Consider the following 14568-nt stretch of genomic DNA (forward strand, 5'->3'; position numbering starts at 1 on the left):
AAGAAAAATGTATAATTGTGACTCATACAATGTATTGTTGTCTATTTCTACAAATACAGTCATGCCCACAAATATTGGCACCCTTGGTAAATATGATCAAATAAGGTTGTGAAAATTAATCTGTGTTGTTAATCCTTTTGATCTTTTATTTTAAAAAATCACAAAAATGTATCATTTCATTGGATAATAAGAATTTTAAATGGGGGGAAATATCATTATGAAATAAATGTTTTTCTCTAATACTTGTTGGACACAATTATTGGCACCGTTTTATTCAATACTTTTGGAAACCTCCATTTGCCAGTTAAACAGCTCTAAATGTTCTCCTATAATGTGTGATGAGGTTAGAGAACACCTGACAAGAGATCAGAGACCATTCCTTCATCCAGAATCACTCCGGACCCTTCAGATTCCAGCTTCTCCTCTTCAGTTCACCCCTCTCATGATCCGTAGGGTTCAGGTCAGGACTGGATGGCTATAGCAGAAGCTTGGTTTTGAGCTCAGTGACCCATTTCTGTGTTGTTTTTGAGGTTTGTGTTTGGATTATTGTACGGTTGGAAGATCCAAACATGGTCGATTATAAGATTTCTAACAGAGTCAGTCACTTATTGATTTTTTATCTGTTGGTATTTGATAGTATCCATGATGCCATGTGTCTAAACAAGATGTGCAGGACCTCCAGCAGAAATATAGGCCCACAACATCAAAAATACAGCTGTATATTTCATTTTACACATGGGGTACTATATCTCTGTGTTCACCAAACCCATCTTGAGTGTTTACTGCTAAAAAGCTCATTTTTAGTTTCATCTGATCATAGAAGCCAGTCCCATTTGAAGTTCTAGTCGTGTCTGATAACTGAATATGCTTTAGTTTGTTTTTGGATGAGCTAGGAGAGTTTTTCTTGTAACCCTCCCAAACAACATGTGGTGATGTAGGTTCTGTTTGACAGTTTTTTTTAAGGTTTTCTGAACCAGAGACTCAACTCTTTTCTCCAGTTCTCCAGCTGTGACCACTGGAGTCTTTAGCCACTCAAACTGACCTTCTCACCGTGCATTAGGATGATATAGACACACGTCCTCTTCCAGGCAGTTTTGTATCATTTTCTGTTGGTGGGAAATTCTTAATTATTGTGCTGATGGTGGAAATGGGAATGTTTACTGCTCTAGTTCTTTTCTTAAAGCCACTTCACCGATTTGTGAAGCCCCAATATCTTTTGCTGCACATCAGAAATATGGGAATTGGGCTTTATTTTCCCTCCTTTTTATATTTCTGTGAAAAAGGAAGCCAGAGCTGGATAATTTCATGTTTATAATCATGCTGGAGTGCTCAAAATTGTGAATATGAATGGGAATATACTTCAGAGACATTTTACTCATAAGAATTTCTAGGGGTGCCAATAATTGTGTCCAACGAGTATTTGAGAAAAACATTAATTTCATAATGATATTTCCCCTCCGTTTTAAATTCTTATTATCCAATGAAAGGATACATTCTTGTGAATTTTTTAAATAAAAAATCAAAAGGATTAACAATGCAGATGAATTTTCACAACCTTTTTTGATCATATTTGCCAAGGGTGCCAATATTTGTGAGCATGACTTCTGTGCTGCAGGGACACTAATCACACATCAAATATGTGTAATGTGCTACTGTGGACAGAATACTGAAAAGTGCTGCTATTACGTTCTGTAGTTAGGAGAAATGAATCAGATATAGTGTGTTAGCAATTGATTAATTATAATAAGTGATTGCTCCAGCACCTGTGTGTCACGTCACTCACAACAGGCCTGTAATGTTGAACCAATGCAGGAAACAGTTGTGTCTTAGTTAGTTTCTACATCGTTCATCAAACTATGGAGGTTAAGAGGTGTGTTGCATCATTGTACGGGAAACAAACCCCTGGTGATTCTGGTGAATGTGTGAAATCACCAATAAATGAAAACAGTGCAAAAGAAGCCAGTCAACCAAAATAACAGAAGTGCAAATAGACTGAACATGCTTCTGTGTGTCAGATGAAACCGTGTTCATACGGACAGGAAGTGTGTGAGTTGGCAGTGGGAGGGGGAGATGATTTACACTTTCTATTTCCCCTTTTTGCAGTCATGCATGCGTGTCGTGTTGAATGCGAGATAAACTTCTGTTCTGCCTCCAAATATGAATAATATCTGAGCGCGGAGCTGCAGGTGAAGCTGACATCGTGAAGCTCAGACGATCATCATTTCATGAGCTGTAAGTACAATGATCTTTCTAGATTCAGATGATCCTTCAGTGTCTCTTTCTGAACGTTCAGCATTGAGAAGGAGGAACAAACACAGGAGAGACTCATGAAGAGATATAAGAGGTTTTGCTAATGAAAAACTCACACATGTAGAGTCTGTTAACAAGGAAACGGAGGCTAGAATCACAGGATCTCTGAGTCAAACTTTTTTGGTAATTTAATTTAACATATTTTGGCACGACAAAAGCACACCATTCAAGAGTCAGAATGCAGTTTTGGACTAAAAGACTGAACTGTGTTGTCAGAACAAACAATATTTAAAGAAATGCCAGGTTAGGGGCAAGTTGTCCCACACTATGTCATTTTAACACATTTCAATAGAATAAAATCGACCTAAAGGGACAACAACTTTAATAAACTAGCAAAATAAACCTACTGACCAATATAAAGTGAAGGGTGACCACTAGCTCATCTCTGAGCTGTTATTTTACAAGATTCCAGTTTTACACTGAGATCAAACGTGTGTTTCGGTGAAGCAAATCTTCCTGTGATCCGTGAGCAAAAACCATACACAAATGAGATGAAAGTGTGTGCACTGGTGCATCTGCAGAAACGCACGGAAGCAGGTGAGCAGAACGCGAGCAGCTTACAGGACAAACCTCAGACGAACACGTCACGCATTCAGGGGAAATTCTGCACAAACCCTCTGCACAACATACAAAATGTGCATCATGGTATCATGAAAACTGCATGGTATTTGGTACTGCCTTAAAAACAGTTATATATTTAACCCACATAGACAAAAACTTTACTTACTCTTAGATCGTAATACTGTGTGTCGTACCTGGACGATCCACGCCAGTTTTGATGTTTTGTGATGTTGTTCATGAGCAGCTCATCTGAAAAATCCTCCAGGTTCTGCACAGTCTCTGGTTTTCCAACATCTTTTTGTGTGTTTGACCCTTTCCAACAGTGAGCTTATGATTTTGAGATCCACATTTTCACACTGAGGACAACTGAGGGTCTCAAACACAGCTATTACAGAAGATGACAACATTCACTGATGCTCCAGAAGGAAATACGATGCATTGAGTCGGGGGTTGAAAACTTATGAACGGAATGATGATGTGTAGCCTATATGTGTCCCTGCAGCACAGAAGCAGTCATCAGTGTCACAGGTGTAGAAATTATACATTTCTCTTTTATGACAAAATTAATTAGGATATTAAGTAAAGATTATGTTCCATGAAGGTATTTTTTTTATTCCTACTGTGTATCTATCAAAACTTAATTTTTGATTAGTAATATGAATTGCTAAGAACTTCATTTGGACAATTTTAAAGGCAAATATTTTCATAATTATTTTCATGACTGGTTTTGTGCTCCAGGGTCACATATATTTCTTATTTGGTTTAGATGTTTTTTTTTTTTTCATGTAATACTAGTGTTCAGAAGCAATGTAAAATAATTACGTTTCCATAGACAAAGTGAGTAATGTACCCCAAAGATCCGAATTAAAACATTTAACCGCCCCCTTAAATCATCAAGTGAATCAAGTTCAAAGTCACTTCACTGAGGAAATTTTCTTTTTTTTATTCGTTTTTTTTTTTTTACTTTTCAATGCTTAAATTCATTTACATGTGGAAACGTTTTGGTTATGACTTTGTCTTTTACTTGAATGCAGTTTTGACGCAGCGTTCATACTCGATTACAACCTTACGATTTCTCCACCATGATGTTGTCAGAAGTCCCGAGAAAATTTCTTAAATTGTTCTCAAACACAAGTCACTTACACAAACTTCTGTGTGAAAAGTGACGTGTTTAATCATAATTTCATAATATCCTTTCTAGAAAAAAATGTAGTGGACCTATTAGTACTTAAATAAACAAATGCACAACTGCAAGTCAAATTCAAATGATTAATTTACAGTTTTTTGTTTGTTTGTTTGTTTTTGCAATTGCTAAGACACAATTCTGGATATGTAGGTCACCTTATCAAAACTTATCAACACTCTCATAACCAACTTTCATCGAAGCACAGCAATTACACATTCAAATTGCATTAAAACTACCAAAACACTTTGTATGTTTCAGATCAACTCATTCTTTTATAACACTGAAGGTTTTACTTAACAAGTTCACTTTTTCACTCATAAAACAATGACCTAAAACACTAACAACAGACAGAATTAAACTATTTGTTTTCATACAATTTCTTTACAAAACTAGAATGACACTCTCTACTGTTTAGAATTCACTGTAGTGTATGCTCCATGTTTACATTACAGTACACAATTGTTTCTAATTTGTTTCATTTTGTATAGATGCTATACAGTGTTTTTCTTTTTTTTTTCTTAGAAGCACTGTTCAATACGGAAGCCACACTAGATGTGCTTTTATCAGGTTTGAAAGCAGTGTGATAGCAGTCGGGAAATTTGCTGAAAACGTTTAGTGTTTTGCAAGAATGACAAAAGTGTTCGTGGATTTTGAGAAATGTGGTCATTGAATGCATTTTGTCTGAAAGCAATGAAAATGCAATCACAGTTGACATATTTTGATCATTAGAAGAAATTTGTTCTGGAGACACAGAAACGACAACATCCCACAGATTATAAAAAAAATGAAGAAAAGTGAAAAATACATACTCACTCACACACACACACACGTTTGTTTTTGTGTAAAGTGTGTTCATCCCATAGGTGTAATGGTTTTTATACTGTACAAACTGTATATTCTATGGCCCTACACCTAACCCTACACACACACACACACACTCACACACACACAAACACACACGTGTCCCTGTAGCTCAAGTGGTAGAGCATTGCATTAACAAGCGCAAGGTTGTGGGTTTGATTCCCAGGGAACACATGATAGGCGAAAATTGTTAACCTGAATGCACTGTAAGTCACTTTGCCTAATATTGTGTGCAATTAAACTCAAATATCTGCACTTTTTAAGTTGTAGTAATTTAACAGCATAGTGGATTTTTACTTCCCAGCATGAATTGTAGGACTTGATACAGGACATGATGAAATTTAACATTATTTTAAGTGAAGGGATGGAGCTGTTAATGTTGCATGCTGTTGTGTTTGACATTTAAAGAGAGTTTCTGTTGTGCCGAAGTTTTCCTGTGGTTGGCATCGTGCTGAAAAGCAGGGCTCATGGTTAGATTGTGGGTGGATATACACTGCATCCACTCGCTGGAAATACTGCCTCTGAAGACCGCATACAGGGAGGAAGGGGACACGACCGAATCTACCGAAACACCTCCATCACAAGTGTGCTGCATTCTCCGTGACATCACACTGTTGTTTCTGAAAACAATAAAGATGGCTCCTGAAAGTTGCACAAATTTTGTGGGGAAGTCGTGGCCTAATGGTTAGAGGGTTGGACTCCCAATCGAAGGGTTGTGAGTTCTAGTCTTGGGTCGGACGGAATTGTGGGTGGGGGGAGTGCATGAACAACTCTCTCTCTACCTTCAATACCACGACTTAGGTGTCCTTGAGCAAGGCATCGAACCCCCAACTGCTCCCCGGGTGCCGCTGCAGGGTGTGTACTCACAGTGTGTGTGTGTGTGTTCACTGCTCTGTGTGTGTGCATTTCGGATGGGTTAAATGCAGAGCAAAAATTCTGAGTATGGGTCACCATACTTGGCTGAATGTCACTTCACTTTCACTCGATGGTCAGTTTGTGTGTAGCTGTAAGTTTTTGACCAACTTTTCTCACTTTTGGTGAGAAATTAGTGAGAAATTTGAATTGTAGCTATTATAATTAGCTGAGTTCTCACCAAAGCTGAATGTGTTTTGTTGTAGACCATTCATACTGTTACACAACCTCAAAAATAAGTTTCAACTCATTCAGACTGCGCTAAGGCCAGAGACGTATTCTTTTACATTAACATGCTAAATAATTTACATTTAGCATTTGCTATGCTAGCTGTTAATTGGTTCTAAGGCACTTCTCCAATTACGAATCAACTTTATGCAACAAATTAGTAAGTTCCTTTATGTCAAAGCTGTTTGTTGATCAAACATAATTTTATTAGAAGTTATAACTCAAAAAGATTGTTGCAGTTGATTGTTTTTGTTGAGACTAAACATTGTTGTTGTTGTTTTGGAGTGACAGATTTTTGACATCCCAGCTAACTAAAATATTCTCTAAGAACATTTTTCTAAAGTTCCCATTGTGTAAGGAAAACATTCAAAACATCCAGGTTTCTTTCTTTTTTTTAAGTTTTAACATTTAATTTTGTTCTCTAAACCATGGGTAACATGAAAGACTGACTGAGATTGTTCACCCCAACCCCAGTGCTCAGGGCAGAGAGTCAGACGGGTTTAGTGTGGCACTAGGGTCAGTGTTCGGCAGAACTGTGATGTCTGGGTGATCTGTCTCTTTCATGTGGTCGTGCTTTAGTGTGTGTTCATCTGGCTCTATGCAGTGTTTGACTGGCATGTGGTCTGATGTGTTTAGACTCTTGAAAGTTGCAGTATTCACTCCGTTTATGCAGTGTTTCTGGTTCTAGTCTCTGAGTTGTCTCCATCATGGAGGCGATGGGGAAATATGACTTCAGCGCCACAGCGGAGGACGAGCTGAGCTTCAGGAAGGGAGATACAATCAAGGTGTGTTTCAACATCTACATCAAAGCAGCACACATCTATACAGTATCAAATATCCACCGATACACTCATTCAGTTATTCTGAGATACTTTAAACCAGAGTTTGTTCATTACTCTTTCAGAGACTTTAATCATCACATGCTCCTCTGTAGATTTTAGGCACCAATGATGACTGGTTCAAAGCAGAAATAAATGGCATGGAGGGATTTGTTCCTCGGAATTATATCAACATCCACTTTCCAAGGTAAAAGACGTCACATGTAACTGAACACCACTGTGGCAAGCCATTTTTACACTTAATCTATAAAGTGTACCAGTTTCTATTGTTATGCTACTATTACATATGTTTAGCTGCTAGTGTCTATTCCATTAGATACAGGTAATTATTTATTAGATAGTAGTACTAAGTAGTGACTATTAACTGAAAAGAGCTGTATATGGACCAGTAAACTCCTGTACACACCTCAGATTTTCTGAAAAATCTGGGAATATTACTGACAAGACATGGGAAATATCATGGTCACTGCCAAATATGTACCAATTTGGATGTATGTTACTAAGGTATTCTTCTGAGCAAAAGCCATTTGTTGTCATGCATGTAAAAAAAAATATTTGTAAAAAGTCAGGGGGACATTCACAGCTTTTGGTCATTCATGTTCAAATGGATTTGAAACTAAACCCACCACTAAACCAGACAGATATTTGGCCACTGAGCACAAAGACTTTACTCAAAAGGCATTTCATTGGTGAATGTGTGGTGTATCACAGCCAATACCCTTATAGAAAAGTGACTTTATTGGTTACATTTTAAATATATCCCTCCCACAAGCCGTTCAGGTGAATAATGTGAATGGTTGCAGACCGTCGGCAAATAGATAAAAAGATAGTTTAACGAACAGCTGTTTGTTTTTCTTTATTATGCTCCATTGCTCAGTGTAGATCCTGTGTGCATCCACATCAACAACCGTTTCTTCCTCATCTTATATTGAGCTCAGCCATCTCTGTCCTCCACAGCGCTCTTTCTGTGTTTCTCCAATATCACAACCAATTTGAGTATTATACAAGGTGGCTAATTCATACCAATTATTAGGACCTCACATGTATGATTTTGTATGATTTGTCTAGACCCCAGTGACGGGTAGGTTTAGGTGTAGATCATTCGTACAAATTCATACAAACTCCTAAATTGCCTATGATTTAGCAAAAATTTTATGAGTTTGTAGGAGTGAGGTCCTATGAATTAGTCACCTCTTAAAATAAGTATGAACTGCCATGAGACAAGGCAGGTTTGTCTCTGTTGACCAGCAACTGCAAAACACCAGTAATGTTGACCATCACTACAGGCTTATTTAAGAAGTTACATCACATCTGTTGCTAAACTTACTATTATATCTCTTTGGCTTTTTTTTCACATAACTTTTATTAAGTGTTTCACTGGGCCTTTCCGAAATGAAACTATGAAAACTTCTTCCTCATAGTCTCATCCTAAGTCTTGCAGGATACCTAAAAAATATCAAATATGTCTAGTAAATGAAATATATTGAACTGGATAGGTGAAACTATATGAAAATGGATAATAAAGCATTGCAACAACCATCTGAATTTGTTAAGATTTAAAATCTCTGAAGATGAGTTGACCCAGTCTTGTGTGTGTGGGATACACAGAAAAGAGGAAACGGTATCTGAGAAAAAAAAAAGCAGTATAAATATAGTTTTGTTATTAAGTAATCGGTCTTACAAGGTTTGTGTATGATGTTAAAGTGGAATCTTCCTAGAATAGCGCAGGCTTACATATGTTTCAGTCTGTAGCTGTTGTTGTCTTCAAAAAGTGTGGCTTGAGATCAGGTCAAAAGTCTTTGTGAAGATATATGGTAGACCAAGGCTATTTGACACACTTTTCACATAAAACATTATCAGGGGAGATATATTTTTGAAAGTATTGTTTGTCTATATGCATTTTCTAATTGTAATTAAAATAAGAATATACAAACTCTTTTCTAGGTTTACCTAAACATAACTATTGGACAGTTCCACTGATGGAAAGGAAAGATACACATCATAACTCATAACACACACTGACTCTTTTAATTAAACATTAATTACTATTGGTAGAGATACTGCTAGAGAAATTATTTCACATTTCTGTGAAATAATACTGAAAGAAGAATCATACTGGGGAAAGAGAATTCATTCATAGTGCATTATTAGAGATTAGTACTTAATCAATATATTCTAGTACCTATTTTTAGATACTTATACCTATTAAATAGTTTCTACTATTTATTTATTATATATTAGTATTTATTCATTCGATATTAGTTCCATTTTACTAGATACTACTATGTATTTATTAGCTACTGTATATTAGCTATAAGTACTTATTCAATAGATACTAGTACACGTTAAAAATACTTATCTTTATCCAATAGATACTAGTACACGTTAAAAATACTTATTCAGTAGACACTAGTACACGTTAAAAGTACTTATTCAATAGATACTAGTACACATTAAAAGTACTTATTCAATAGATACTAGTACACATTAAAAATACTTATTCAATAAATACTAGTACACATTTATTAGAAACTAGTACATTTTCAGTAGATATTACACATTTATTAGCTACTAGTACTTATGCATTTAATAGTAGTAGACATGTATTAGCAAATAGTGCTTCAGAAGATACTAGTGCACATTTATCCAGTAGTTCTTATTTAATAAACACTAATACTTATTTAATAGCTAATATTACTTATTCAGTCTATACCAATACACATTTATTAGCTACTAGTACTTCTTTAATAGATATTAGTGTGAATTTATTAGATACTAGCACTTATTCCAAACCCATAGAAGTCAATGGTAAAAATCTGGAATGTGTTACTAAAAAGGCAGAATAGTTTCAGTGTATTTATCTAAGAAAGTTCTGGTAATACAAGGTAACTACATGGGGTAGGGTTAGGTTTAGGGTAGGTTCGGGGTAAGTACCTAGTTATTACATAGTTATTGTAATTACTGTAATAAGTACATAGTATGTACATGAGGAACAGGACTGTAAAATAAAGTTCTACCAAAATAATTAATAGTATCTTACGTGGTATCTAATGAATAAGTACTAGTATCTTCAGAAAGTCACAAGTGACTAAATTATAAGTACTAGTTCCTGAAATATAAGTACTAGTAGCTAATGAATAAGTACTAGTACTTAATGGAATAAATACTAGTAGCTATTTAAGAACTAGTAGCATTAAACTAGATATTAGTACATTTTAAGGATTAAATGTTAAAACGGCTTGCCACAGAGAATTGCATTATTCTGTTCGTGAAAACATTAGATAGAACAATACACAAGAGAACACTAGATAGTTAGTTAGTGGTGTTTGCCTGGTTCAAAGTGAACACTAGTATTACATTTAAGTGGAGGACTGGATATTGATACAGATTCCCATTCAAAGCTTCTGGTTTGATATCGATTGATTTGTGCATGTGAGGCTGTGCTGCAGTTTGGCCGATCACCTTCAGATCTGTCCCTATCCCAGTAAACAGCTTTCACAATCCAATCGACAGCCGGTGGATAAGATCAAGTCCCGTGTCCTGTGGTTGTTTTTAGTGTTATGTGGTAGTAAAGAACCTTCAGTTTCATGCAGTTTTAATAAAGCCAACTTTATAAACTCAATTGTCTGTGTAAAAAATAAAACAGTGACATCTAGAGGAGAAGACTTGTAGTGGTAGGATTTAGAAATTAATTTAATTAAATTTTGGGGGGTGGTGGACCACAAAACGCAATCATGACCATTGGTTGACAGCATTTTAGTTAGTGAGTTACTGTCTTTTACTTAACTTTGTTTTAAGTATTTGTGCTTTACACAAACATTGTTCAGATTTTGTTGAGAAGATGTGGTATTAAAGCAGTGTTTCTGCAGCTGGTATCAGGAGAACACCAGCCGTCACTCAGCACAGGAAGAGCTGATGTGTCAACCAATCGGATCCTTCCTCATCCGAGGCTCCCAGAGTGCACCGGGAGAATTCTCAATTTCAGTCAGGTACAACACACACATACACACACTGCTTTCAGTGTTTAATAATACATTCCATATAGTTTTCATAATGGTGTTTGTGCTCTCAGACATGAGAGTGATGTTCAGCACTTTAAAGTGATGAGAGACCGGCGCGGTCAGTATTTTCTGTGGAACGAGACCTTCAGCTCCCTCAACAGACTGGTGGAGTACTACACACACAACTCCATCTCCAAGCAGAGCCGTGTGTTCCTGCTCACAGAGCAGCGGGTGAGTCCAGCCACACATGATAAACACACAGCAAACACCTGAAACACTCATGGCTTCTGCTCGCCTCACATTGTCTTCAGAACATGCTTTCTCTCCAAACTCTCAGTAATGGTGTTTCTTCCTATTCGGTCTCTTTCTCTCCCCCAGAATGCACCTGATTTCCCGCACAGGAAGTCTGCTGAGCTGCCGCCCATCTCTCAGGTACAGCCGCTGTCACTCATGTGACGTCACTCAGTCATGTGATGAGCTTCTGGACCAAACTATGCTTTTCTTCTGCAGGAGAGACACAATTACAGAACATCAGCTCCAGCCTGTCCTCGCCCAGCTGAACCCTCGCCACCACCCCCACCACAGGTCACACACACACACACACACACACACACACACACACACACACACACACACACACACACACACACGCACACACAGGTGACACCAGGTCATGTTATCCACATAATATGTACGAATAATGCATAATCATTAGAGCACTGAATGAGCCGGTTCTGTTTGTGTGTGTGTGTGTGTGTGTTTGTGTGTGTGTGTGTGTGTGTGTGTGTGCTCTTGTTCTTGTGACATGTCACACTCTGTATAATGTCATGGGTATGACACAGGTATTACAAGTAGAGGGAGACTTATGAGGACATAACCCATGTCCCCATTTTTCAAAACACTTATAAATCATACAGAATGAGTTTTTTTGAGAAAGTAAAAATGCACAAAGTTTCCTGTGAGGGTTAGGGTTAGGTGTAGAGTTGGTGAAGGGCCATAGAATATACAGTTTGTACAGTATAAAAACCATTACACCTATGGGATGAACACACTTTACACAAAAACAAACGTGTGTGTGTGTGTGTGTGTGTGTGTGTGTGTGTGTGTGTGTGTGTGTGTGTGTGTGCAGGCGTCTGCACTTCAGGTTCGGGCCATGTATGACTTCACTGCCCAGGACGCAGACGAGCTGAACTTTCACGCTGGAGATCTTATTGAGGTTTTAGATCAGTCCGATCGTTTCTGGTGGAAAGGTGTTCTGCGCGGGAGAACCGGACTCTTCCCGGTCAACTACACCAATCCTGTCTGAGGAGCCGCGACAGACGTTTGGCTCAAAATCCTTTTCACCTATAATAATGATTTATGAACACATTTATATTACAGACGTTTTTTTAACTGCTTACACACAAAATATTTTCTTCTCACACAATTTCTAAAAAACTGACACTCAAACAGCAGAAGCACACACCAAATCTACAAAACCATTCACTAACTCTCAGACTTTGATTCAGTTTTCAATTTCAGAAAAAAAAAATTTGTGAAACACAACACACAATTCTTTATGTAACACACAAAAATCTAACAGTATTTAATATCAAGGCAAACGTTTTTGCTTTTGAGATGTGTTTGTGATATTTTGAATGCAGTGCTTTATTTCGCAAGAGATGTGAGGGATTTTGCATTTTGTGTGTGCAGTTCTTGGATTTGTGTGTAAAGAAAGAAATGTGTGCAAGCAGATGAAAAAAAAACTGTAACAGTTCTGTTTTTAAGAAACACATGTTCACCTTGTAATGTGTAGAGAACACACACCTTTAAAGCATTGCTCTTCCTATTGGCACAGAGATTTGGAAATATTGTGTTTTTAGTTTGAGCACTTTTACAAACAAGTTTATGAATCTTTCAGAATTGTTATAATCCTCTGCATTTGGACTGTATGAAATGTTCCTGAGAGCCATCCAATATTAAATCCATATATATAACACATACAACTGAGTCACAATGTTATTTCAGTTTTTCTTGATTGCTGTGTTATGATTGTAAAATATGTTTGCAACAGCTGTAGGTTTTTGGAGTGGCCTGGATGATTGTGAGACTCCATGCCTGGCTGAAATTTAATTAAATAATTTGTGAATATTTGTAAATAATTGTGGCTTGAAACAGCTGGAACATGGAAAATGTACTGCATTTCTATGGATGTTTTGTCATTCAGGTAAGGTTATCAAAGTTTACTAAAACTAGTAAAAACCTTTCTGTCAATTGAAATAAAGCTGAAATAAAATAACATAGTCCTAAAAGCAATTCTATTAATGGAGAAAATGGAACAAAATCACATTTATAAAATAAAAAAGTGGCCCTGTTCATGAAATATATTGTATTTGCAAAATATTCACAGATTAACAAAAAAACAAAAGCAAAACTGTGACAGCTAGGTAAACATACTGACTCAGTGAGTCTGCTTTTAAAGAGAAAGTACTATACTAGATAAATTACTAGATATATTTAAAGTGCAATTCAACTGAGGTCTAAATTGTCACAGAACATAAAATATGATCATAAAACATCCAAAGTTCAAGCAGGGAAAAAGACTTCTTATATCCACCATATCTGCATTTTATATCTCATGTAAAATCTTATCTGATGACACTGTTCACTCCATAGAATGTTTGTGTGATAATGTATATGATCTTACCTCAGTTTCTCCAGTTTACAGTGTGGATTCTGTTGTACTTCAGAAAGCAGCTTCACTGAATCTCCTAGTTTATTCACAGACAGATACAGTTCTCTCAGGTGTGAGGGGTTTGATCTCAGAGCTGAGGCCAGGCAGGGATATTTCTCCTCAAGCACCACCAGTGTGCAGCTGTCAGGGTTATGGACCTGTGTCTGTGGGTTTTACCCTCCATGTGTCTGCCATGACCCAGTTTCCCATGTGTTTGATTGTCCTTTTGGTTTAGGTGTGTCTAGTAATTACCTGTGTACATAAACTCGAGTCCGTTTAGTCTGTGTTTGTCAGGTCAACATGTTGGATTACGTGTGTTTACCCCTGTTCCTGATGTGGATTTTCCCGTGTTTCCTTGATTAAAGATTGTTAATGCCACTTTGCATCTTCATTGTTCCTTCCAGCAATGAATCGTGACAGAGGACCAAACCAAAACAAAAAGTAAGCAGTGCCCCTTCTTTCTGTTTTTTTTTCTGTAAAGTGTTTTTTTTCACCCCATTGTTCTATGGATGCGTTCCCCCACCCCGAATGCCTTCTCCTCCTGGTGGAGCAAGGGTAAAGATCGCTCAAGAGCCACACCAGACTGTTTCTGGTCTTCTCTAGCTACCTGGACGTTATATGATGCCAGCCTAAATGCAGTGTACAGAGCGTTGTCGTCCAAGGAAGGCCTTCAAGCGAATTTCCCCGTCTTTGTGGAGTGGACACTGCGGAGACATGGATCCCCGTTCACTGTCTGTCCTGAGGGGGATCTTGCTAGTGCCAGTCCAAACAATTTTCATGACTATGAAAATTGTACATTCACACTGAAGACATCAACACTATGAATTAACACATGTGGAATTATATATGGAATTATATAAATAACAAAAAAGTGTGAAACAACTGAAAATATGTCATATTGTAGGTTCCTCAAAGTAGCCACCTTTTGCTTTGATTACTGCTTTGCACACTCTTGGC

The 14568-nt window shown here is 37.1% G+C and overlaps 1 protein-coding gene across 1 annotated transcript; it reads left to right on the plus strand.

Annotated features, from left to right (window-relative positions):
- Positions 1 to 2068: 2068 nt before the first annotated feature.
- On the plus strand, positions 2069 to 12879 carry LOC113089785 (GRB2-related adapter protein 2). The gene is made up of 8 exons (XM_026256116.1): positions 2069 to 2232; positions 6747 to 6843; positions 6993 to 7084; positions 10767 to 10886; positions 10970 to 11129; positions 11277 to 11330; positions 11409 to 11483; positions 12028 to 12879. Exons 2-8 carry the CDS (start codon positions 6766 to 6768, stop codon positions 12202 to 12204), a joined length of 756 nt encoding a protein of 251 aa, XP_026111901.1. The 5' UTR covers positions 2069 to 2232; positions 6747 to 6765; the 3' UTR covers positions 12205 to 12879.
- Positions 12880 to 14568: the final 1689 nt, after the last annotated feature.

Source organism: Carassius auratus, chromosome 6 (genome assembly GCF_003368295.1).
Source record: "Carassius auratus strain Wakin chromosome 6, ASM336829v1, whole genome shotgun sequence".
Taxonomy (NCBI): Eukaryota; Metazoa; Chordata; class Actinopteri; order Cypriniformes; family Cyprinidae; genus Carassius; species Carassius auratus.

What these genes read in the sequence shown, in the direction of transcription:
- LOC113089785 (XM_026256116.1), top strand. Translation starts at nt 6,766, where the DNA reads ATGGAGGCGATGGGGAAATATGACTTCAGCGCCACAGCGGAGGACGAG. An exon ending in GGAAGGGAGATACAATCAAG is followed by an intron (nt 6,844 to 6,992) that starts GTGTGTTTCAAC and finishes GCTCCTCTGTAG; the next exon opens with ATTTTAGGCACCAATGATGA. An exon ending in CGCCACCACCCCCACCACAG is followed by an intron (nt 11,484 to 12,027) that starts GTCACACACACA and finishes GTGTGTGTGCAG; the next exon opens with GCGTCTGCACTTCAGGTTCG.